Source organism: Syngnathus leptorhynchus, chromosome 1 (genome assembly GCF_054491065.1).
Source record: "Syngnathus leptorhynchus isolate UIUO chromosome 1, UIUO_Slep, whole genome shotgun sequence".
NCBI classification, from domain to species: Eukaryota; Metazoa; Chordata; class Actinopteri; order Syngnathiformes; family Syngnathidae; genus Syngnathus; species Syngnathus leptorhynchus.
The window spans coordinates 11,768,832-11,794,417 of NC_141195.1; the positions used below are offsets into that span (position 1 = coordinate 11,768,832).

General features: G+C 42.1%; 1 protein-coding gene across 3 annotated transcripts; it reads right to left on the reverse strand.

The window, feature by feature from the left end:
* Window positions 1–724: 724 nt before the first annotated feature.
* On the reverse strand, window positions 725–17,656 carry ampd2b (adenosine monophosphate deaminase 2b). Of its 3 annotated transcripts, XM_085906936.1 has the most exons (19): window positions 17,590–17,656; window positions 15,074–15,198; window positions 14,849–14,979; window positions 14,309–14,377; window positions 14,126–14,228; window positions 13,853–14,051; window positions 12,942–13,083; window positions 12,769–12,858; window positions 12,419–12,548; window positions 12,141–12,335; window positions 11,931–12,062; window positions 11,505–11,668; window positions 9,278–9,404; window positions 9,043–9,206; window positions 2,541–2,661; window positions 2,232–2,405; window positions 2,059–2,169; window positions 1,797–1,981; window positions 1,333–1,470 (listed from the first exon to the last, which is right to left on the reverse strand). In XM_085906936.1, coding segments are annotated over exons 2-19 (2,268 nt in total). In that variant the 5' UTR covers window positions 15,104–15,198; window positions 17,590–17,656; the 3' UTR covers window positions 1,333–1,469. The 3 variants fall into 3 exon arrangements, with proteins under 3 accessions (XP_085763055.1, XP_085763070.1, XP_085763062.1); XM_085906929.1 differs by lacking the exon at window positions 1,797–1,981 and having other exon boundaries at window positions 725–1,470; XM_085906944.1 differs by lacking the exons at window positions 1,797–1,981; window positions 17,590–17,656 and adding an exon at window positions 16,801–16,876 and having other exon boundaries at window positions 725–1,470.
* Between the last annotated feature and the right edge of the window lie 7,930 nt (window positions 17,657–25,586).

The following is a 25,586-nucleotide window of genomic DNA, read 5'->3' on the forward strand; positions in this document are numbered from 1 at the left end:
TAAAAACACATGAACATTCTCTGGACTATATTCTTCAGTCACTCTAATGCACTTTGTTCCTGTTACCTGTATCTTTTAGTAAATCCCAATACAATCTCACAATGACTCAACCTTTTTGTACCCAGCCTTTGTGTTCATCTCAAATTTCAGTGCAGAAAAGCGCAATGGAGTTGTGGTTTTGAATTAAATTGCATTTTTGGGAGTAAAATTGAATGTGTCGATTGCATTTAGACTGTTTTAGTGTCTTTTTTAAAGGTCTGGTTTAGACAGGAAGTTGTGACAAGAAGTCACGGAAATCAGCCAATTAGTTGAGTGCTCTCCGTCATAAGCCATAAATCAGTCCATCTCCATCTATAACATTTGTTCATGTTTATGACTTCACTGTCTGTAGGTTTCTGTTGATATACATGTATATTATTCATATACAGTATGTTGTATTTGTGTTAGATGTTTGCTAATAACATTTATTGTAAGTGAATAGTGTGTTACCTTGTGTGTAACTCACTGTGTGTTCATCTGTGTTGACTACAACTGTCGCACGCACGCACGCACGCACGCGCGCACGCGCACACGCGCACACGCGCACACGCGCACACACACACACACACACACACACACACACACACACACACACACACACACACACACACACACACACACACACACACACAAGAGGAGAGCAAGATGAACTTGTATTTCACAAAACAACTACAGTGCAGCATCACCTGGGTGGAGACAAGCATTTCCTTGAACTGCAATATGTACTACTCACAAAGACAAAAAGACATTGAATGATATTACATAAGAATCTCAACCGACTTTCATTTCCTCAAATGATTGCCATACTTTTGATGGTTTTGGCAACGGTTGACTTTGTACAAGGGTTGAGAGTGCAGCGACATATGCATCTTCGCACAAGCTGTACACGTGAACAGAAATAAATTCTTAGATTGCTTGCATTATCCCTGGAGACGAGCAATGAGGTGATTATGGAGGTTCTAGGCTCCGGAGCCAGGAGTTCAAATACTCACAAAAGACTGAATAATTACCAAACAAACAGCAATGAGATGTCAGGTTTATGACAATAACAGCTTGGGTGCTGACACAGAAAAGCTGACAAGATATGACCATCAACAAATCATATAAAAATGAAATAAAGTATTTGGAGACTTAACCATGACAAGTTACACCTCATGGAAATAAACACAAAGTGTTTCTGAATTTGCCGCAGTGTTTGAACTATTTTTGTGTAGTTCATTGCTTTGCTTGTGGAGCAGCCATGCACAGACTCTCTTCCTCTTCAATCGTGTCCAGCTCGTCCGTACGAATGGCCTGCGTTATTAAATTGAGCTCTTCACACATGGTCTCGTAGCGATATGCCAAGCGGATGTCTGGGACGTTGGTGCGCCTGATGTCGTTGCTCTCTTGACCTTCTTTGACATAGTCCGGGCCGAGCCAATAGCTCTTCATCTAAACCGGAATAGTAATAAGTTTTAATTGTAAAGCACAGTGATCCCCAACCACGTTGCCGTTGCACATGAGATGAGTTATAACAGGCAGAAGAATTCCACGGACTTCCACTAGATGGCAGACTGTACATTCATTCATTCATTTTCTGAATCGCTTTGTCCCCACGGGGGTCGCGGGCGTGCTGGAGCCTATCCCAGCCGTCATCGGGCAGCAGGCGGGGGACACCCTGAACTGGTTGCCAGCCAATCGCAGGGCACATAGAGACGAACAACCATCCGCACTCGCACTCACACCTAGGGGCAATTTGGAGTGCTCAATCGGCCTACCAAGCATGTCTTTGGGATGTGGGAGGAAACCGGAGTGCCCGGAGAAAACCCATGCAGGCTCGGGGAGAACATGCAAACTCCAGACAGGGAGAGCGGGAGGTGGAATCGAACCCGCACTCTTCTAACTGTGAGGCGGACGTGCTACCCAGTGCACCACCGAGCCGCCGGCAGACTGTACAATGAACCTGGATATCAATGAGGATTGTGTAACACGAACAGAGCAAATTTTTAAAATACTTTGGACATGCAGAGTCTTGGGTACCTGATGAGAAAAACCGCTCATCAGCACACTGTTTCTGGCCAGCTCACACATGTCACAAGAGCTCAGCTTCCACACCTGAGCAGCAATGCTGTACTCTTCCATCAGGGGCTCCTACAACAAAAGTGAACACACTAACTCTCATGTTCCAGATAGTTGACTGTATGTGTGCTGACCTTAGTAAAGTGAAACTGCAGAGGATCGTCTGTGGACAGGGAGACCATGAGGCCTCTGGAGAGGTACTCTGGCAGAGGGTTACGATGGTAGCTAAGGAACAGACTGTTATTGCTGAGTGGAGACATGGCGATGCCAATCTGAGCCAAATAGTACAGATATTGAAGCACAGGAGCCTGTGGACAGATAAGACATCATCACAGGTGCACTTTTTTCCCCATTTAGATTTACTTGATCAGGATGGTCACTCGGCTGAGCAAAATATAATGGTGGTTGTTGCTTCTGGGGTTTTATGATATTGTGGTTCAAACCTTCCGGAGTAGTAGCCCATGGGAGATGTTCTCTGATAGCATGAACCCAGACACCAGGTGATGGATGGGGCCTGCCTCGCCACAATGTGGACGCAATACAAGACTGTGGAAGCCTCGCTGCCTGCGTTGAAACACAAATGGCAAACACACGTCTCTGGATTGGAACATCTCCAGTAGGTAGCGCTGTTTGTGGTGAATACAGAGCAGGGAATCAGTCTTTTTAAAGTGTGTTTTATTGATGGTCTGTTCGTATCCGCACTTGGTTTGTCATAGGCCAGGGTGTCTTGTGCCTCTTTTTTTTTTTTTTTTTATTGGGGCAGGACATTTGTTTTGACATTGCACGGTGGATTCTCACATTCTAAAAACGTTCACGTTATTCATTGAATCCCTGTATGTCCACCAGATGGTGCTATCCTAACAGGGAAATCAATCAATCAATCAAGCATTTAAAAATGTCTAGAATTGAACGAACTAAATAGAACAGCATTGAAGCTGCCGAAGACGTTTTGACGACAAACAATACCTGATAATCTTTTAAAGGCCTTCCGTGTATATGATTGCTATAAAACTCTAGACCAGTGGTTCTTAACCTTGTTGGATGTACCGAACCTCACCAGTTTCATATGCAGACTCACCAAATACCTCTTAAGTGAAAAATGAAAAGTGATTTTTGTTTTCAAATTCAACACATAGGTGCACAAAATGAGCCGTGCAGGAACAATTGAACATCACCTTGTTCAAAGAACAAAACCTACAGAGTGCATGAACTCAGAGCAAATTATATAGGTGCAAATCAGTGTGACTTGTGCTGTTGCCTTTGAGAGACCAGTTCAGATATGTGTCATCACGAATTTACACAATAAATCAGGTGACCTCCATGGCGGAGACTCACCGAACCCCAAGGGTTCAATCAAATCGAGGTCAAGAACCACTGCTCTAGACCAATGGTAAGAGAGCTTCTCAACGGCCACATTTGTTGTTTATTTATAAATTCAAGACAATAAAAACAAAAATTCATATGTATGTGTAAAATAGTATATGTAAATATTTGCTATATTATCATCCATATTAGATTTTTAAGAAGTTAACTACATTGTGCGTTTTGATAGAATTTTTCTATTTTAAAAAACAGCAAAATTAATGCAAATATATTTTGATAGTTGATAGTGTAGGGCAGGGGTCGGCAATTATTTTTGGACGCGGGCCAAAAAAAATTCAGACAATGGCATCGTGGGCCATTGCTTTTTTTGTGTGTGTGTGTGTGTGGGGGGGGGGTCACTACCATTTACATTATTAATTATTATATAATAATAAAATAAACATCATCGTACTTTTAAAATGCATTTAATTTAATTCCATTTGAACAGACCTTGTTATGTTGATAATTTAACGAAAAAAAGACAATTTTTTACCTTGCCCACTGGAGGAGGGAAACAGGAATATTTGTTTTATATTGCATAGGATTACGAGTACTCGCGTGTCAATACCGTTCCGACCTGTGTGTCACGGATAACTGAAACAGGATGTTCCACCTGTTGTTGTCACTAAGGACTATAATGCCTCAATAAATGTTTCAAATTTGATGGGATGTCGAGAATCCAGTCCAACCCAGCGGCACCTGGAAAGCGGACTTTAAACCGATGATGATGATTCTTGTATGCATACAACAACCCCATTAAATGTATGCCCTTTTTTTCTTTAAAAAAAACCATGGGGTTGAATTTGTTTTGTTTTTTTATTTGTTTTGTTTATTTAATACATCATATTAACGTCATGTCGCGGGCCAGACAGAATAGATGGCTGGCCAAAATTGCCAACCACCAGCCTAGGTAGAGACCCTAATCTTAGAAACCTTAAAAGTAGTTTGAAACCCTCGTTGGAAACCCTAACCCTAGTTTTAAAACCTAGTTTGAAACCCTAACCTTGGATCAAAACCCTAGTCAGAAAACCTAACCCTAGTTTGCAACCCTAATTATCGATCCTAAAACTCGTTGGAAACCCTAGTCCGAAACCCTAACCCTAGTTTAAAAGCCTAGTTAGAAACCCCAATCTTAGAAACCCTAAAAGTAGTTTGAAACCCTCGTTGGAAACCCTAACCCTAGTTTTAAAACCAAGTTTAAAACCCTAACCTTGGTTTAAAACCCTAGTCGGAAACCCTAACCTAACCTTAGTTTGAAACCCTAATTAGCGATCCTGAAACTCGTTGGAAACACTAGTCGGAAACCCTAACCCTAGTTTGAAAGCCTAGTTAGAAACTCTAATCTTAGAAACCCTAAAAGTAGTCTGAAATCCTCGTTAGAAACCCTAACCCTAGTTTTAAAACGTAGTTTGAAACCCTAACCTTGGTTAAAAACCCTAGTCAGAAACCCTAATCCTAGTTTGAAACCCTAATTAGCGATCCTAAAACTCATTGTAAACCCTAGTCGGAAACCCTAACCCTAGTTTGAAAGCCTAGTTAGAAACCCTAATCTTAGAAACCCTAAAAGTAGTTTGAAACCCTCGTTGGAAACCCTAACCCTAGTTTTAAAACCTAGTTTGAAACCCTAACTTTGGTTTAAAACCCTAGTCGGAAACCCTAACCCTAGTTTGAAACCCTAATTCGCAATCCTAAAACTCATTGGAAACCCTAGTCGGAAACCCTAACCGTAGTTTGAAACCCTAACCTTGGTTTAAAACCCTAGTCAGAAACCCTAACCCTAGTTTGAAACCCTAATTAGCGATCCTGAAACTCGTTGGAAACACTAGTCGGAAACCCTAACCCTAGTTTGAAAGCCTAGTTAGAAACCCTAATCTTAGAAACCCTAAAAGTAGTCTGAAACCCTCGTTGGAAACCCTAACCCTAGTTTTAAAACCTAGTTGGAAACCCTAACTTTGGTTTAAAACCCTAGTTGGAAACCCTAACCCTAGTTTGAAAGCCTAATTAGCGATCCTACAACTAGTTGGAAACCCTGGTTGGAAACACTAACCTTAGTTTTAAAGCTTAGTTAGAAACCCTAATCTTAAAAACCCTAAAAGGAGTATGAAACCCTGGTTGGAAACCCTAACCCTAGTTTTAAAACCTAGTTTTAAACCCTAACCTTGGTTTAAAACCCTAATCGGAAACCCTAACCCTAGTTTGAAACCCTAATTAGGGATCCTAAAACTGGTTGGGAACCCTTGTCGGAAACCCTAGGCTAACAGCCCAGTCAGAAACCCTAATCTTAGAAACCCTAAAAGTAGTTTCCAGCCAGGGCTGGAAACCCTAACCCTAGTTTTTTAAAACCTAGTTGGGAACCCTAACCATGTTTTAAAACCCTAATCGGAAACCCTAACCCTAGTTTGAAACCCTAATTAGGGATCCTAAAACTGGTTGGGAACCCTAGTCAGAAACCATAGGCTGACAGCCCAGTCAAAAACCCTAATCTTAGAAACCCTAAAAGTAGTTTCCAGCCAGGGCTGGAAACCCTAACCCTAGTTTTAAAACCTAGTTGGGAACCCTACCCATTTTTTAAAACGCTAATCGGAAACCCTAACCCTAGTTTGAAACCCTAATTAGGGATCCTAAAACTGGTTGGGAACCCTCGTCGGAAACCCTAACCCTAGGCTGACAGCCCAGTCAGAAACCCTAATCTTAGAAACCCTAAAAGTAGTTTCCAACTCTGGCTGGAAACCCTAACCCTAGTTTTAAAACCTAGTTGGGAACCCTAACCATGTTTTAAACCCTAATCGGAAACCCTAACCCTAGTTTGAAACCCTAATTAGGGATCCTAAAACTGGTTGGGAACCCTAGTCGGAAACCCTAACCCTAGGCTGACAGCCCAGTCAGAAACCCTAATCCTAGAAACCCTCAAAGTAGTTTTCAACCCTGGCTGGAAACTCTAACCCTAGTTTTAAAACCTAGTTGGGAACCCTAACCATGTTTTAAAACCCTAATCGGAAACCCTAACCCTAGTTTGAAACCCTAATTAGGGATCCTAAAACTGGTTGGGAACCCTAGTCGGAAACCCTAGGCTGACAGCCCAGTCAGAAACCCTAATCTTAGAAACCCTAAAAGTAGTTTCCAACCCTGGCTGGAAACCCTAACCCTAGTTTTAAAACCTAGTTGGGAACCCTAACCACGTTTTAAAACCCTAATCGGAAACCCTAACCCTAGTTTGAAACCCTAATTAGGGATCCTAAAACTGGTCGGGAACCCTAGTCGGAAACCCTAACCCTCGGCTGACAGCTTAGTCAGAAACCCTAATCTTAGAAACCCTAAAAGTAGTTTCCAACCCTGGCTGGAAACCCTAACCCTAGTTTTAAAACCTAGTTGGGAACCCTAACCATGTTTTAAAACCCTCATCGGAAACCCTAACCCTAGTTTGAAACCCTAATTAGGGATCCTAAAACTGGTTGGGAACCCCAGTTGGAAACCCGAACCCTAGTTTGAAAGCCTAGTTAGAAACCCTAATCTTAGAAACCTTAAAAGTAGTTTGAAACCTTCGTTGGAAACCCTAACCCTAGTTTTAAAGCCTAGTTTGAAACCCTAACTTTGGTTTAAAACCCTAGTCGGAAACCCTAACCCTAGATTGAAACCTTAATTAGGGATCCTAAAACTCGTTGGAAAACCTAGTCGGAAACCCTAACCCTAGTTTGAAAGCCTAGTTAGAAACCCCCAAATTTTAAAACCCTAAAAGCAGTTTGAAACCCTCGTTGGAAACCCTAACCCTAGTTTTAAAACCCAGTTTAAAACCCTAACTTTGGTTTAAAACCCTAGTCGGAAACCCCAACCCTAGTTTAAAACCCTTATTAGCTATCCTAAAACTCGTTGGAAAACCTAGTCGGAAACCCTAACCCTAGTTTGAAAGCCTAGTTAGAAACTCCCAAATTTTAAAACCCTAAAAGCAGTTTGAAACCCTTGTTGGAAACCGAAACCCTAGTTTTAAAACCAAGTTTTAAACCCTAACCTTGGTTTAAAACCCTAGTCAGAAACCCTGACCCAATTCTAAACCCTAATTCGCAATCCTAAAACTCATTGGAAACCCTAATTATCGATCCTAAAACTCGTTGGAAACCCTAGTCCGAAACCCTAACCCTAGTTTAAAAGCCTAGTTAGAAACCCCAATCTTAGAAACCCTAAAAGTAGTTTGAAACCCTCGTTGGAAACCCTTACCCTAGTTTTAAAACCTAGTTAGAAACTCTAACCTTAGTTTAAAACCCTAGTCAGAAACCCTAACCCTAGTTTGAAACCCTAATTAGCGATCCTGAAACTCGTTGGAAACCCTAGTCAGAAACCCTAACCGTAGTTTGAAACCCTAACCTTGGTTTAAAACCCTAGTCGGAAACCCTAACCCTAGTTTGGAACCCTAATTAGCGATCCTGAAACTCATTGTAAACCCTAGTCTGAAACCCTAACCCGAGTTTGAAAGCCTAGTTAGAAACCCTAATCTTAGAAACCCTAAAAGTAGTTTGAAACCCTCGTTGGAAACCCTAACCCTAGTTTTAAAACCTAGTTAGAAACCCTAACCTTAGTTTAAAACCCTAGTCAGAAACCCTAACCCTAGTTAGAAACCCTAATCTTAGAAACCCTAAAAGTAGTTTGAAACCCTCGTTGGAAACCCTAACCCTAGTTTTAAAACCTAGTTAGAAACCCTAACCTTAGTTTAAAACCCTAGTCAGAAACCCTAACCCTAGTTTGAAACCCTAATTAGCGATCCTGAAACTCGTTGGAAACCCTAGTCGGAAACCCTAACCCTAGTTTGAAAGCCTAGTTAGAAACCCTAATCTTAGAAACCCTAAAAGTAGTTTGAAACCCTCGATGGCAAGCCTAACCCTAGTTTTAAAACCTAGTTTGAAACCCTAACCTTGATTTAAAACCCTAGTCAGAAACCCTAACCCTAGTTTGAAACCCTAATTAGCAATCCTGAAACTCGTTAGAAAGACTAGTCGGAAACCCTAACCCTAGTTTGACAGCCTAGTTCAGGGGTCAGCAATTACTTTTGGACATGGGCCAAAATAAATTGTACGGCATACAACAACCTCATCAAATGTATGCCCTTTTTTTCTTTAAAAAAATATGGGGTTGAAATTTTGTTTTTTTTAATGCATCATATTAACGTCATCTCGCGGGCCAGACAGAATAGATGGCGGGCCAAAATTGGCCCCTATTCGCCGACCACTGGTGTAGGGGTACTCATGGCTGACTTGCGTGCGGGCAGCGGGGATCAATTCCCACTCAGTGGCTGTGTGCATGTGAATACGAATGGTTGTTTGCTTGTGAGGATAAGATGTTAGGATAATAGAAGGATGGATGGATGGATATAGGACTCTTGACAATCTAAATGCCAGAGAAAGAATGGAGCTTGCAGGCTATATCAGCGCTGCTCCAGCCCATTGAGATATTACTAAATGGTAGTATATCCGTTTTACATTCATTAATACAAAGGTTTAAAAAAAATCTAAAAAATCTATGCAGATAAAAATGATACGAGAAGATGGCATGAAGACAAAGTATCTTACTACAAGTCACAGCGAGCCCACATACCTGCGCAGGTGATTCAGAACAGTCATATTTGCGTAAATATAGTAGAGGTAGTAGGAGTAGGGCGGATTGTCCTGCTCTGTCCAATTCGCCGGCAGTGGGCTGTCCAGGTTGAAGATATGCTGCTCTGGTTTGGACTCATCATCCACACTGTCGAAACCCACAACCTGCAAGAGAGACCCTTAACGTGTAACGCTGAGGGGCTAAGAAATGCATTGTCATGAATGTAATACAGTACATGCTGAAGGAAGAGGTGCAGCTCAGGATGTTTGCCTGGGTGGATTGTGACTTCAAACAGGGGGTGGAAAATGTTCTCCAGCATCTCTTGGAAGTTGGACAGCTGCTTCTTGGTGTGATAGACATCACTTGGAAGAAAACAAAAAGTTGTGTTAAAATAGTAGTTTGTTTTCTCCTTCCTTCCTTCCTTCCTTCCTTCCTTCCTTCCTTCCTTCCTTCCTTCCTTCCTTGGCCTATCATGCAGTTTTTTAATTTTAATCTTTCCACAGCCATGTATCTCTCCCACTGTCTGTCTTTCTCTTTCTCTCTTTCTCTTTCTCTCTCTCTCCCCCTCTCTCTCTCTCTCTCTCTCTCTCTGTCTCTCTCTCTCTCTCTCTCTCTCTCTCTCTCTCTCTCTGTCTCTGTCTCTCTCTCCCAACTCGCTCCCAACCTCGCTCCCTCCCTCCAAAATACATACCGTAATTTTCGGACTATAGGTCGCAGTTTTTGTCATAGTTTGGGTGGGGGGGGGGGGGGGGGGGTGGTGACTTATACTCAGGAGCAACTTATATGTGATTTTTTTCAAAAATTTTCAAAATTCAAAAATCCGCGATGTAGTGAAACCGCGAAAAACGAACCACAATGTAGCAAGGGATTACGGTCATTTGAACTGCAAGTGACGTCCCCCGTGCCGCGCGGGGGTTGTTTACATAAAAGACAAAGGATTTGATCACGGGATGACGAAGATGACGAAGGGCCCCACGTACTACCGGCATCATTAACGGCTTTGTTTGTAAGTGACACGGAGGACAAAGAGTTTGAAGGATTTAATGATTTGGAGTGACACAGAAGGTTTGAAAAACTATTATGGCTTTTACGCACCCCCGGTCCTTCTCGATGGGAGCTCTCTTTCACTTTCGTGGATGAAAGTCGGGGGCCGGCGCTCGGCCGGGTGACTGTCCGGGGACGATGGATGGGGGTCGGACATGGCTTTTACGCACGCCCGGTCATACTCTACGGAGCTGTCTTTCACCTCCGTGGATGGAAGTCGGGGGCTGGCGCTGGGCCGGGTTGCTGTCGGGGGACGATGGATCGGGCTCGGAAATCGCATTTATGCACGCCCGCTGCTATTCTATGGAGCTCTCTTCCACTTCCATGGCTGGAAGTTCAGTAGTTGTTGGCTCGTTGAACTCTTGTTTTGTTAAATAAAGACAAAACCCAAACCCACGTCTTTCTTGGTACTTTGTTAACGCTACAACATAGTTATATACTAAATCGCTGCAGCCCAGGTGCGCCAATGTTGACATGAAAAACAGAGAATTTGATCGATGGATTTAATGATTTGGAGTGACACAGATGGTTTGATAATGTTGTTGTAATATGATAGTTATTTAAAATATACTATATATACTGTTATATGGGTCTGGTATAATTAGAAATGCAATTTGCAACGGGTCCGACGTCAGCATATGCGGCACATAAGCAGCATTGTTTACATAAAGCACGATCGATAGATTTAATGAATTGGAGTGACACATATGGTTTGATATTATTGTTACTATATGATAGTTATTTAAAATATACTTTATATATCGTTATCTGGGTCTGTGGAATAATTAGAAATGCAAATCACGACGAATCCGAGGGCGAGCGTATGCTCCATTGTTTACCTAATAGATGATCGATGGATTTAATGATACGGAGTGACACAGATGGTTTGATAATGTTGTTGTAATATGATAGTTACTCGAAATATACTTTATATATCGTTATATGGATCTGTGGTATAATTAGAAATGCAAACAAATAAACAAATAGTCCGACGTCAGCATATGCGGCGCATACGCGTACGCAGCATTGTTTACATAAAGCACATCGATGGATTTAATGAATTGGAGTGAGACAGATGGTTTGATAAATGTGTTATTTATGTAATACTTACTTGAATAAGTCTGAATGTTACGTCAGGCCCGTTCTCAGCTCCTCGTTTGTTACGTTAGCATACCGTATGGTTTAGCCTGTTGTTGCTGGTTCATGTCTGTTTTCGGTGTTGGATTTTGACAAATACATTCCCCCAAAAGTGCGACTTATACTCCGGAGTGACTTACATGTTTTTTTTTTCACTTTATTGTGCATTTTATGGCTGGTGCGACTTATACTCCGGAGCAATTTATAGTCCGAAAATTACAGTTCCCTGAAAATCCAGGAGTTAGAATGTTAGCTGAGTAAAACCTCTTTGCGTCACTTACAAAAGCCGCGGCATTTGTACCAGCCATCGCACATTGTCGGAGTAGACCTGGTGTTTGACAGCCCACTTTGCCAACTTTTCCCACTCGTCTCTGGAGCGCCCATACACGGACAATCTCAGCTCCACATTCTGATACTTGCTTTCCTCCAGGTCAGCCATCACCTCCTGAGTGACAGTTACACAACATGGTCACCATGTTTTGTTTGTCTCTAATGAAATATTGATACAGAACTGTACTTTTACTTCTATCCTTTTTAGGTGGCCACTTGCTGTCAAATGACATTATAGTTGCTCAGGGCTCAATCATGCCTCATGTTAGGAAGGTCACATGATCACACTCTTAAAAACAGGTGATCTCAGGATGAGACCAGCTAAGAAGGTTTGCATTGCTTTGCACTGATGGTGACATTTGAAGGAGCTTCGTTACCTTAATAATGTGGCCAAAGTATTTGCCTTCGACGTGATTGTCCGTTTTGATGAAGATCTCCCTCAGGATGGATTCACCAATGGGATTGTATTTGGCATTAAACTTGTCAAATCGATGAAAAGTATTGCGGTCCTGCAAGTGGGAGAAAAAGGTGAGTCCATCCATTTATCATCTACACCACAAATTCAGATAATCAGGCTTCTAACTTACCGCATGCATGTCCAAAGTGTCCACACTAAGGTCAAAAGCAGTCAGATTCATCGTCTCAAATACCTCCATGAGCGTCTGACCCTTTCCTTTCTCCACATGCACAATCTCTTGAGAATACTTCTTCATGGCTCTTTTGATAAAGCGCAAAAGATGCTTTTGGTTCATACAAGAGGAGGCGTGGATATGCGTGTCGACCTTGACACATACAAACAGGAAGCTGATCACACAACCTGACCGGAAAACGCGGATTTGGCAAAGTTAGATCCTGACGCCGCTACCTTCCGGATATTGTAGAAGTCTCGATGTGGGACTTTTTTCTGCGCTGCCAATTCTTTCATTTCATTCAAGAGGATGTGCATCTGGAACTTAGAGCTTAGATACTGCAGGCGACGGTAGCAGAAGGACTTCCTGCGAGGAAAGAATGGAAATACCCGTTATCCTTATTAGACAGCTCCATGGGGCCCCCAGTGATTTTCTTTTGTTGTAATAGGATTATGTTTAAATAGTATGTTTGTAACGTACTTAATATCTCAATATAATTTTAATTAGAATATGCCATAATAATTAATCATTCATAAAAAGACTTCAACGGTGGAAAATGCATTCAAAATAAGGAAAATAAAAGTACACTGGTCCATTGATGATGAGGGCCATCATGACATTCATGTCAGCAATATACTCCTGCAGGTCCGGATATGGCAGGTCCAGCTCGGTGCTCCTGCAAGCAACATGCAAAATGTAAGAATGGAAAAAAAGGATTTGTTCCGGGACCATCTTTTCTGAGAACCACCCATAACTCACTTGTCCATGGTCTCTCTTGATGTGTACACGTGCATAACACCATCCACCATCGTGCAGCCGTAGCCCACGTCGGGCGGCATGCTGCTCGGGTCCTTGTTCTTGTAGGGGTGTGTTCCAGAAACAGGTGGGTGCACTGTGGCATCTAAGGGAGCACAAAATGTCACAGTAAGTGGCAGGTTTGAAGGAGGTGGAAACAAACATGTGACTCATCTCTCAGCGTAAGAAGGCCTTCACGCTGGGCGGCCTGCTCAGAGGAGTGCAACAGATTGATGGTGGTTGAGTGTTAGTGTGGGAGTCATGTGCAGGATGATAGTAAAGTCCTGGTTGTGAATATCTCAAGATAAAACAGAAATAAGGCTGTGAAAAAGAGCAACATAAATTGTGACTTTAAATTATGTTTTTACTAGGTCAGGCATGACCACTTACATTTTTGTGGCAATATAAAGCAGCAGTTGTAATGTACTGTCCTGTACTAAATGGGATTTTCAAGATGCGCTGGAACCTTGGTCTTATGATTACTTCACTTCAAAACGTCTGACTAATCATATTATATGAAAACTAGCAATAATTCTCATTGGGAATATACACCATTGATTTATAGATAATAACTATAATTTTACATATAGAAGATAATTTTACATATAGAAGATATACGACGAATTAAAAAAAATGATGATAAATAACCATTTAAGATCATTTGACCGGGATTCTCACCCTATTTCTAAAGGAGGACCTTATTCTTCCCAGTCATGCAGATCAACTGGTAGATTTCAGCTCAGCTCCTTCATCAACATGACAGAACGAGTCACTACAGACACTGTGCCAATCTGCCTGTCGATCCCCCTTTTCATTCTTCCCTCACTCGTGAACAAGACCCAGAGAGTCTTGAACGGCAGAGTGCCACAACTCACTTGCTGCGACACTGGCCTCCGTCGCCTCTTGGAATTCTTCCTCGTAGAAAGTCAGGTCGAGCGGTCTCTCGCTTAGCTCTTGCAGGTACCGGGCGGTGGTCCTGCAGAAGCTCTGCAACGACAGGCCCATGTACTTCTGTCTTATGAACAGGGCTTTCACCACACACTTTGCAGCATCCAGCAAGTCCGTGAAGGGAACCTGCATCGGGGTGCAAGAGAACAAGAGACAATGAAGAGCATGTAGTACATCTAGAAAAAAATGGTGTGACTTACCCCACATTTCTCCTCTCCAGAGATGGTGACCCGCTGGTATTCTCTCTCGGGGAGCAATTCTCTCTCCAGCAGATCTAGCGCTTGGCTTTGTTGCTTCATGTACCTGACATAAAACATGCCTTTTTTTCCCCTTCCTGAGCACATGGATTAGGTCATTGAACAGACAATTTGCAAGGTACTCACTCGAGATCTGCGGCGCTGTCTGTTTTCATGAAATCCTGTTTGGCTCTCAGCAAGATGTCTGGTTCAAACCTGTGGACAGAGAGGTTGAGCTCATACTGGTCATAGTACACAAATCAGACATTTCATTAGGTAGACCAATAAAGATAACAATTCATGTTACTGACACGACGTGCTGTGGCTGATAGCAGCGCTTGACTAAATGTGAATTCTGTTACCATCATGGTGCATGTGTGACAATGAATGGCAATCATATGTTACCTTCTGCCATGTAGTGAAAAAGCTTGTAAGTAGTCTTCTTGTCACAATATGTCGCTTGCATAGATAGCTGAACAAAGGATTGCAGAAAATAAATACGTTTTGTACCAATCAAGTAGTACATAATTCCCTAACGATCTCTATTGTGTTGCAGCACAATAGTTGGAAATTAATGTTGTAGACAGATATGCTAAACTGCAAAACCTTTTTTCCATGAGAGATGTCAAAGCCCTATTCATCAATGTCTGCTTCCTGAACGTGTGTTGTTCTTTTTTTCCTACTCACTTGACATCTTGGCTGATCTGCCGCTCAAGGCGCTGTCGTCTCTCCTCGAGCTGTTCAATGGGGCTGTCCTCTGGGAATTCATAAGGAGCACTGCGCATCTCACTGTCTGCTAGGCTGCGTGAGAACAGTTCCTTCACAGACACACAAGCCCAGGTACAACTGTAATGTTGGATGTTAAAGATCATTCAAAAGTGAACGCTATCGCAGCTACCGCGGAGAACCGACCTCGGCAATTTCTTTGTACTTGCCGTCCATGGATGTACGGAGATCTATGGATTGCTTTAAGGCCACGGGAATCCCAGGCAAGGAATGCTGGGGTGTGAGGAGGTGGCGGGCACCACGGAGGTCGACTACGAAAGGAGAAAGTAATTGTTCCAGCTCACTCAGACTTGTGATCAAATCACACATTTTGGATGGATATTTGCCAGCAGAAGAGCTTCGTTCAATCATGTCTACCCTCTGGTTTGATATTGTATATTTGATCAAAGTCAAGCCCAATACGCTCTTTCTCAAAAGAGTCCTGTACACTATGAAAGATGGCAGTGAAAAGAATCCCAGCGCTATACAGACAAACAAAGTAAAAAAAAAAAAAGACTACAAAGTCGCAGCAACTTGTGTCGTGCAGCACCTTCTGCTGAGCCCCGCCATCTCAACACATCCTACTCAACATGTAGAACAAGTTTGCCTGAATAATACAACTAGAATCATGAGCAGAGTCTTTACTATTTAATACTTATCTTTCAACATAAGAGCAGGCTATTGGGTTACTTGATTTTACTATAGGAAAAGGAAAATATTTCACACCCACTCAACTCTCCTCACTGACCATAAATAGTATATTTTGTCTCTGAAATTGTAATAGCTACACCTCTTCATAACATGACATAATTAACATGTTGGTCACACGTGACCCACCTGGCATTTGCACTCACTCCAACATACTTCATGGACAGAAACATTTTGCAACATGGTGCCAAAGCACAACTAGTTCATGCACAAAATCAGTAAAGAGGTTTTTCCAGAAAAAGAAAAGCTGTGCCATCCAATCTACAAGTACTGCAGGCCAGTAGACAAAGTGATGCCTCACTCTTAGCCACAAAGCCACAGATGTGCCTGTGCTATGTAAAGCAATGGCCTGCCAAGACGTTATCCTTGCCACCCGTCACCTTGGGCCATATCAGTTCCCCCTGATAGCACAGGACAGTGTTGTCGAGGACAGCTTGCGACCAGCGGCAAAGACATCCAAGCTGGGCTGCAGTGAAGCCGAGCCGAACGGACCCGCGGCTAATCCCCTAATGGCTGCTATATTTGGATGAGATGCATCTATGGTTACATAATAGTATCTCATCTCTATACAACCAGACACTAACGCATGACTTGTTTTGATACCACATAATCTTTTCATTGTGGACTATTATGATATAAATGAGCAGGGCAAAAGCAGCAAGGGGTGGAAAATGCAGTAAACAACCTTGAGAAGTGGCCAGATGAAAGAATCAACATATAATTTTTCACCTGTTACCAGTGAGCCTAGAAATGAGGTCAAATCATCTTGTTAAGCGACGGCAACTGCATGAATACCTCAATAGTCCAATTCAAAGCGTTACATACTGTTCAATGTCAAATGCACAGGTGGCTCTCAATCATTTATACAGTGGATATCAAAAAGTCTACACACCTTTGTTCAAAGATCAGGTTGTTGAGAAAGAAAAAAAAACCATTGCAATTTAAAGTAAAAACTAACAACTGAAATGAATGATGTGGTTGCACAACTGTGCACGCCCTCTAACAACTGGGGATGTGCCTGCATTCAGAATTATCCAAAAACATTTAAAGTCATGTTAAATGGGAGTGAACACACACCTTCCACCATTTTTGGATTTGCACATATTGACTGTGTAGGCTCAGGATTTATTCCATACGAGATTCCTATGACTCAAATGTGTACTCACAGGCATATCTCTCCTGTGAGAGTTGTAAAGCAGGCACGTCCAACAAGCAATACCAGTGACTATCTGATACCCTTGGTGAATCCATAACAAAGAAGCCTGCAAATGTCCAAAACATGAATAAAAATCCCGGACAGCAACTTACAACCCACAATGCAGAGTGATGATGAGGCACTATTATTCTTTCCTTTTAGAAAGCATCTCTCAGTTTGCAATCATATGATGTGTACATCAGTCTTATGGATTCTAGAGGAAAACATTATATACAGCCAAGTCTTGTTTACAAAAGATAACTTCTTTACAATAGATGACAACCATTTTGACCAAGTTATTGTTTGTTTGTTTGTTTGTTTGTTTGTTTGTTTGTTTGTTTGTTTTTTGGAGGGGCTCATTCAATCCACATGCATACTTCTTAGTGTGCTGAAAACTGCACTGCTGTCAAGGGACATGCGGGAGGACAGTATAGAAAGCAGGGCAAGTATAGAGGAGAGTGGGATTTGTGCTTTTGCTCAGGAAAAGGGTGGCAGAGCATACCTGTCAGAGCCCATTTAAGAACATAGAAAGGGAGAAACATGAGGGAGAAAGGAAAAGTGAGATGGAACATGCCCGCTAAACGGCCAATGGCCCAAGAAGTCATCTTCCGTCCGTTTTTAAGATGACTTTAACACAACAGAGAGGAAGGAAACAAGAGAAACACCCAGAGAACAACACACACACACGCACACACACACATGCACGCGCGCACGTAATCATCCGCAGTCTTCCTTCTTGCTCCGTCCCTGTCATACATACAAAAAGGTGGTCCAGTAGATCCATGAACTCCCCACACATGCCCCCTCCTTGTTCAGGCCAGCTGTAGCTGCACTAGCTGCCTTTGGAGCTGAGTTTTCTCATTTAAACGCCTCTGACATCTCTCTGGAATGTACCACGGGAGAGCTCACAGGAGGGGGGGGGTAAACAGCATGCATCACCGTTGGATGTGGGAAGTCCACTGCAGTACGTCCCCCCACCTCCCGACTCCTCTCCTCCCAACAGTGAATTCTGCCAGCTAAAGGTGCCATGTACTCCAGATATCTGTGTAGTCTGTGTTTCTCAATCAGAAAGCGCAACATCTTTTATTTTTTGTTTGAGAGAATGAGGACGGTCCAAAATATGAGAGCCTCATGTCCTTTCACGAGGATGAAATTAAAGGGCCAGCACTTTGATGACCCCGTTATGATTGAGGATGCACTCATTCCCGTTTGTGTATGTGGGATGTAGACAAAACACAATACGCCATATTACGCAATCATTGTGAAACAAATTACACATTGGTTTACAATTGTAATCTGCCTGCACGCAAGGTAAATTTGCACTTGATAATAACCTTGGTTGCAAAAATGTGAGCATCTAGGGCACGGCTGTATAAAGTCTGGCTACAGGTCCAAACAGCATGTCAGCTGTTTGTGTCAAAGGGTTCACATGCCCACAGGTGACTATTATTCTCTACATCCCCTGATCTTAAACCCCAGAATAAAATTATAAAATACCCCAAATTCTGGCCTGGTACCTGAGGGGCCCAAGCATCTTTCACAGGGGGACAGTGGTCCTGCAACCCCGCTTATAACTATGCCAGTGTTTTTTTCCTATCTACATCTGTGAGTCGAATGTTTTTAAGTTGAGGACTACCTGTAATTTGAAATCCTATGACTTAGTCAATTGCCAAACTGTACAAATAACATATAAAGTTCAGAATTATTAACTGTATTACCATAAACAACCGTTTGAAAACAGAGATACTTGTTATGACTTGAGTGGAGGCGATGTTCTCCAAAAAACGTAAGACGGAGAGGCTGATATAAAGCAAAGCAGTGTCTCTGTTAAAGGTGTACATATAAGATCTACCTTAAAAGGTGTCATTCAATTATATCTTTTGAAAAAACGTTTCAACTTCAAGTATTCAGTAGATACTGTATACGTTTATCCATCCATCCATTTTCTGTACCGCCCTGTCCCCACGGGGGTCGCGGGCGAGCTGGAGCCTATCCCAGCCGTCATCGGGCAGTAGGCGGGGGACACCCTGAACCGGTTGCCAGCTAATCACAGGGCACACAGAGATCAACAACCATCCACACTCGCACTCACACCTAGGGGCAGTTTGGAGTGCTCAATCAGCCTACCAAGCATGTTTTTGGGATGTGGGAGCAAACCGGAGTTCCCGGAGAAAACCCACATAGACACGGGAAGAACATGCAAACTCCACACAGGGAGGGCTGGAGGTGGAATCGAACCCGTACCTTCCTAACTGTTACGCGGACGTGCTAACCAGTGCGCCAACGAGCTGCCTGTATACGTTTATGACTATTGCAAATTTGTGTTGACTTTGTCTTTGTTTAAATAGATTTTTTTTTCTTTTTATGGCTTTATTTCACTATGAGGTGATGAGATTGGTGTTGGCGCTCGGATAATTTTTATTTTTTGAAATACATGTTTATCATATGCGGATCGAATCAATCAATCAATCAATCAATCAATCAATCAATCAATCAATCAATCAATCAATAGATCAATCAATCAATCAATCAATCAATCAATCAATCAATCAATCAATCAATCAATCAATCACTCTGCTAGTTCATTCAAAATATTAATTTTATGAAATTATAAAATGATTAGAAAATAGATTTGCGTGATTTGAAGTTGATGTAAGTTCATGGCTAACTAAATGATTAGAAAGCCACTGATCATTGAAAGATAAGTAATGGTCACAAATAGTACCTTTTCAAACCAAATCAAGTACTTTTACAGGATGACAGGACTCTGGCCTTAAAGACGCACACACATATGGACAAACACCAAATGCGAGCGCCAGCGAGACAAATGGATGGCTGCAATGGCAACAGGGTCCAAATCCATGAGGCGTCTAACAGAAGAGACATCGGATGACCAACAACAGTAGCAGATAAACTGTAGTGCAACATGAGGGCGTGTCAGGTAAGGCAATGGTGGGTGGGAGACCAGACACACAGTCAATCACTAGAATGCCGTATTAGTCATGGAGATTGTGTCACAGGAGGGAATGACAGGGATCTATTATTCATTATTTTCCCTGTCATAATTACAGGACGTGTTCTGGCAACGGACCCCAGGCGTGTGCAAGATGTTGGGAAACTGCAAAGCGTTCAAAGAGCAATCATCAAGCACACTTAAATATTTTCTATACGCACACACTCACGCGCACACACACACACACACGCACGCACGCACGCACGCACGCACGCACGCACGCACACACACACACACACACACACACACACACACACACAAACAGACACACACACACACACTGAGTTGCCATGTGTATGAAATGTGCTGTATAAATAAAGCAGTCATGATCGTGGAGGCTGTGTAATTGACACAAGAGTTTATACACTCAGCATGGCTATGAACATTAATTACAGACTTCTCTGGCCTCATATTACATTGATTATTTGTCTCATGGGTAACACTATCATCATTGACATACAAAAATCGATGAACCTTTAGCCATATCTTCCATCCATTTTCTACACTGCTTGTCCCCATTAGGGTTGATTGTGAGCTGGAGCTTCTACCAGCTGACTTTAGGTGAGTGGTTGGGTACGTTGGTTACTAAGGCCAATTGGGTCTTCACTTGATCTTAAACATGGTTTTGAATGTGGGAGGAAGCAGGAGGAAAACCACACAAGCACAAAGGGAATAACAAAATCCCAAAACCCACACAGGAAGGATGCAGTTGGGATTCAAACCCCACACCTCAGAACTGTGAGGCAAATGTAGTAACCATTAATACACCATACCACAATTTTGCTACTTGGTATACAATACATACACAATATGCTCCAAAATAGCCTAAAATAGGCTAAAAATCTGTTATTGCGTCACCTTTGTGCACTAATGCGGGACGATTCTCAATGCAGCCTTTGCAAAATGAGAGAAATGACAGCAAAACCTGTGAATGCCCTGAGAATATTTTAGTCTTAATCTGTTGCCTTGACTATGTTGGCCAAGTATCAAGCACGGTTTGTCCGCGTTAGCCCAGTAAGAGAAGTCAGCAATCCGCTACAGACCAGCCGAATCATCATGCGCAATTACACAAGATAGTAATATCCAATACAAGACCTGTCTCAAATAATCTGACTTGAAAAACAGTTCTGATATTCAGATTTGTTTGACATTATAAGTGAGATATTCATTTCACAATATGTTTCTTATTGTGGTTGCAGTGGCGCAACTGCACTGCATCAAACTCAGCTCCTAAATTTGGAAACATGACTCTCTGGTGAAACTAATTGAAATAACCCAGGTATTAGACCCATCCTTCATTATACAAGTCATTTAGAATTGAATAAAGATAAGACAGCGGGCGGTGGTAAGAACCATTAAACAATCAAATTAATTTCTAAGTTTTGACTGACATGAGACGGTCGTACTACACTGCAGTTTGTATTAATGTTTGTATCCATCACGCAGGAGGGATAATCCACTCATTCATGCTGGGGACCAAATCCTCTGCAGAGCTCTCTGCAGGACACACAACACTGTCTTGCAGCAGTGTTGTTAACATTATCGGCACGTATTAGAAAAGTGTAAACCACAAGTAACATCCTGCAGCTCCACAACGGCATAGGAAAGAAATCCATGAACTGAAACCACAGTAAGGAGAGACTTTCAAACACATAATTTCAGCATCCATGTCATGAATATGGATGTTTGGATGTGATGTCCCCAAATTGAACACAGATGAGTTCAATTAAATGAGAGCTGCGGTCTTGTTGATTTGCCTCGCAGCCAATCAACAGGTTATGTTCTGTGCATATTTCAAAGTGCTTCACTGTCTCCGTGGCTCTACTACAATGACACAAAATACTACAGTAAGCTCTCAATCACCTCGAAGATGTCACTCACCCGTACTGGCTGTGTATTGGAGGCTTCCTCGCTTCCTGAAGGGGGAGTGGGGCTTGCTTTTGGCTGCCCTGGGGGGCACGTTGGAGGACATGGTGCCAGTTCCTGTGCTTCCACTTGTATGGAGAACTGAATGAGTCAGAGCTGCGGAGGTTGTCAGCGTCGATGGAGAGACAGCGAGAGAGGGGTCGAGAGAGAAAGAGAGCAAGAGAAAAGCAGATGATGAGATCCGTATTGCACTGATGCTGAATGCTTGTGGGGACTCAAGTGCAGTCTACTTTTGCGCGTGTGTGAGTGTGTGCATACCCTCTTGCCAAACTGGTTGCTACAGTGTGAAGCTGCAGAGTATCCCTCTGCAGAAAATCTGGTCCCGCCCTCAAGAAGACATCAGCGCTGGAGCTGCAGCATTGATGGAGGTTGGGGGTGTAACAGGGAGACGCGTGCCCCCCTCAACACACACAAACACCTTCTATCATTCAGCACATGCAAACATGCACGTGCACTCAGAGAATACAAATGATCTACGCACTCAACAGCATACGCCTCCTGGCTGCACTGTTGCCATGGCAACCAAAAGTCTGCGTGGGGACATCAAGGGAGAGGAAAGTTCAGATTACTTGGATTTTTTTTCAATTGAAAAAACAAACTAACTATCTAACTGACAAACAAAAACGGTATAAAATCCATACAGCAGCTGATTTATTTTGACCAAGAGTTGCTATGCTATCGTATCATGACAAAATAATTTCCAGAATCACAAAATAACTTCTTAACAAAACATTTAATTCCTGAATAGGAATGAGAAACCTGCACACATATAAAATGCCCCCCCCAAATGTAAATCAAAAAAGGAATAAAGCCTCATGTGAACTGCTAAGAAACCCGCAACCCATAAAAAAATAAATACTTGTTCTATATTTTATTCAATATTTGATTGTTTCTGGTGGCACATACTTCAGGCTATAAAATGACCCACTTTCCTGTTGTAGCGTAATAATGTTACAGGTATATTTACATACAGTCACTTGAGAAACACGTATTATGTGTTTCAGAAAGAGACAAAATGATTCCATATAATTTGCACCTATGGATACCTAGAAATTCCACTCCTGATTGTTTTCCATCAACCATGTTCAGAAATGAGCCAGCGCCCTCTTGTGGAAATGAGAAATAACCATTTGAAGACTGCAGCAGAATTATATTTCTGCTCTATACTGTGGATTACATTCAAAACCATCATGATATCTAAAAACAAATATCATTATGGTATTACATAGAGATAAGTTGTCTCAAACAAAGGCATATGAATCCAGTGTTCAGTCATTTAATCACATTCGAAAATAGTCTGTAGTCAGTAGCCTGCAGCTTTGCATCTTTGGATGATGAATAAGGGACGTAATACTGTACAGTATTGACACAATGAATTTATTACATGTAAATAAAACTACTTGAACTTGTATTGCATTCTCTTCTTGCATCTAAAATAGAAGCAAGTGAAACTTCTTGAAAGGTTTGAGCAATGACATCCTGCCAATCAATGTGATGTTGTGTGAAACATGAGCAGACAAACAAGAAGTTAATGAAGTGTTTCCTTACATGAAAGCCCCTCACTCCACTTCCCCCTACAGTTAATCTGTCTGTGCGGCTAATCCCTCTGCGGCAGCAGCACAAGCAGTACAAGCGCCATTGAAACTGACCTTGGAAACACAGTCATCTCTCTATTGTACGACCTGTTAACAAGTCACTGCAATTTGCTTGTTTGGTTGAAATATGCAGCAGAGGGGAAAATAAGAAACGCTCTCAGGAGTGCAACCATATGTTGTAACATAAATACCACGGGAACTTGAGCATACTTGTAAAGACAGACATTTTTTATTTTGATTTTATTATTTCTGATTCGAACATAAATGAGATCGAGCCAGCACACACTTGCCATCAATAAAGTGCATCTAATTCTTTTCCCGTAGGCTTTTCCTGACATTTAACTGCTTTCCAGATGAAGCTAGGAAGTTTTGTGGGACTGCCGCGTAACATTAGCAATTAACAACAAAATAATTTGAGCCAATGACTGGCTAAAAATAGGTACAGTATAACACCACTAAGAAGCCCATGTGTGATTTTTAATGGTGATTAAGGGATGACTGAAGGTGCCACTGCAGCTGCCACATGTAAACGTGACAACATGGCATCAACGAGCATGTCGATGCGTCATCAGTGAGAGTACGACACCTCTCTATTTGGCAGACTAAAAGATTAACATGGGGAAAATCTAGTTGAGCTCCTCAGTGGGTGGAACCAAGTGAAGTCCAACCTCAATGAAGTATCACAAATGGAAGAAGAGACACACCTACTTTCCCTCAACTCTTTACTATCTACAGCAGGGGTGTCAAACAAATTTTTGTCAAGGGTGGCATCATAGTCATAGTTTCCTTCGGAGGGCCATTATGATTGTCAACACCTGCTGTATACAGTATAGGCTATAAAACAAACTGATGAAAAACTAGTTTTGAAATCAGAGACTAGTAAAAACAGTTCAAATTTCTTAAAAAGACGAATGGTAATAAAAATTGCAAGCAATATCTTTTTTTTTTAAAAAGTGGAGACAATTTGTAATTTAGTAATGACTCAAAGTCGATGCAAAATTTGTCTTCGTGGGCCACATAAAATGATGTGGTAGGTCGTATCTGGCCCCCGGACCTTGGGTTTGACACCTATGGTCTCCACAAGGTTATTTATGCCCTTTAAGCAGTTTGACCACTCGACGCATCCTTACCAATTTGACGTTTAAAATGAATACATTGAAGATTGTAACTCGCAAACCAAAATGTCAAGTGTTAATCCTCAGCCTCTGTGCTTGAGCCGAGGCTCTCTGAGTAATCTTGTCAACAGATCAGAGCCGCAGAGACTGAGCACAAAGCGGGGCTATGCCATCTCTGGGCTAATGAGATTGGTCGGCGTCACTCAATGTGCCACCGTAGTTTGCCCGTTTTGTAGAGTCCAGGTCACAAGCGGCCTGCCCCATCAGGAAAACATCTAAAACATGCAGGATAGGGGCTCTCAAGGACCAAAGTTGGTGACTCATGGGTGAAATATATTTTGTGCCCTCTGGTGGAGGAACATTTATTGTTCTGGCTGTCCCTGCAGTCGCTGGCATTGGAGTAGATCATGGGTGTCAAACTCAATTTTTTCGCGGGCCGCATTGTAGTCATAGCTTCTTTCGGAGGGCCACTATGACTCAACCCAAATAAATGTATGAGCACCTCATATTATATACAGTAAAAGCTACAAAACAAACTGACAAATAATTCGTTTTCAAATCAGACGAGTAAGAACTGGTCAAATAAAAAAATAAATAAAAAAACACATAATAAAAGTGAAGACAATTTGCAATTCTAGTAATGACACACGAATTCGATGCACAATTTGTGGCGGGCTGTATCTGTCCCCCGGGCCTTGAGTTTGACACCTGTGTAGTAGATGTACAAGATTCCCGATTTGCAGTAAATAATAATTTCCAGACCAATAAAGTGAAATTGGATAATTGATCAGAGAACACCTGATGATCGCTAATTGTGATAGTTTGGGAATAACTTATAGAGACCAACAAGCATTCATTCACATTCACAACAGATTGATTAAACACTTACAAAAATATGTTCAAGAAGGACAATTCAAACATCCATCCATTCATCCATACCAGCCAATCGCAGGGCACAAAAGGACAAACAACCATTCGCACTCACACTTAGGGACAATTTAGGGTGCTCAATCTGCCTACCAAGCATATTTTTGGAATGTGGGAGAAAACCAGAGTGGCAGGAGAAAATTCACACGGGCACGGGGAGAACATGTATACTCCACACAGG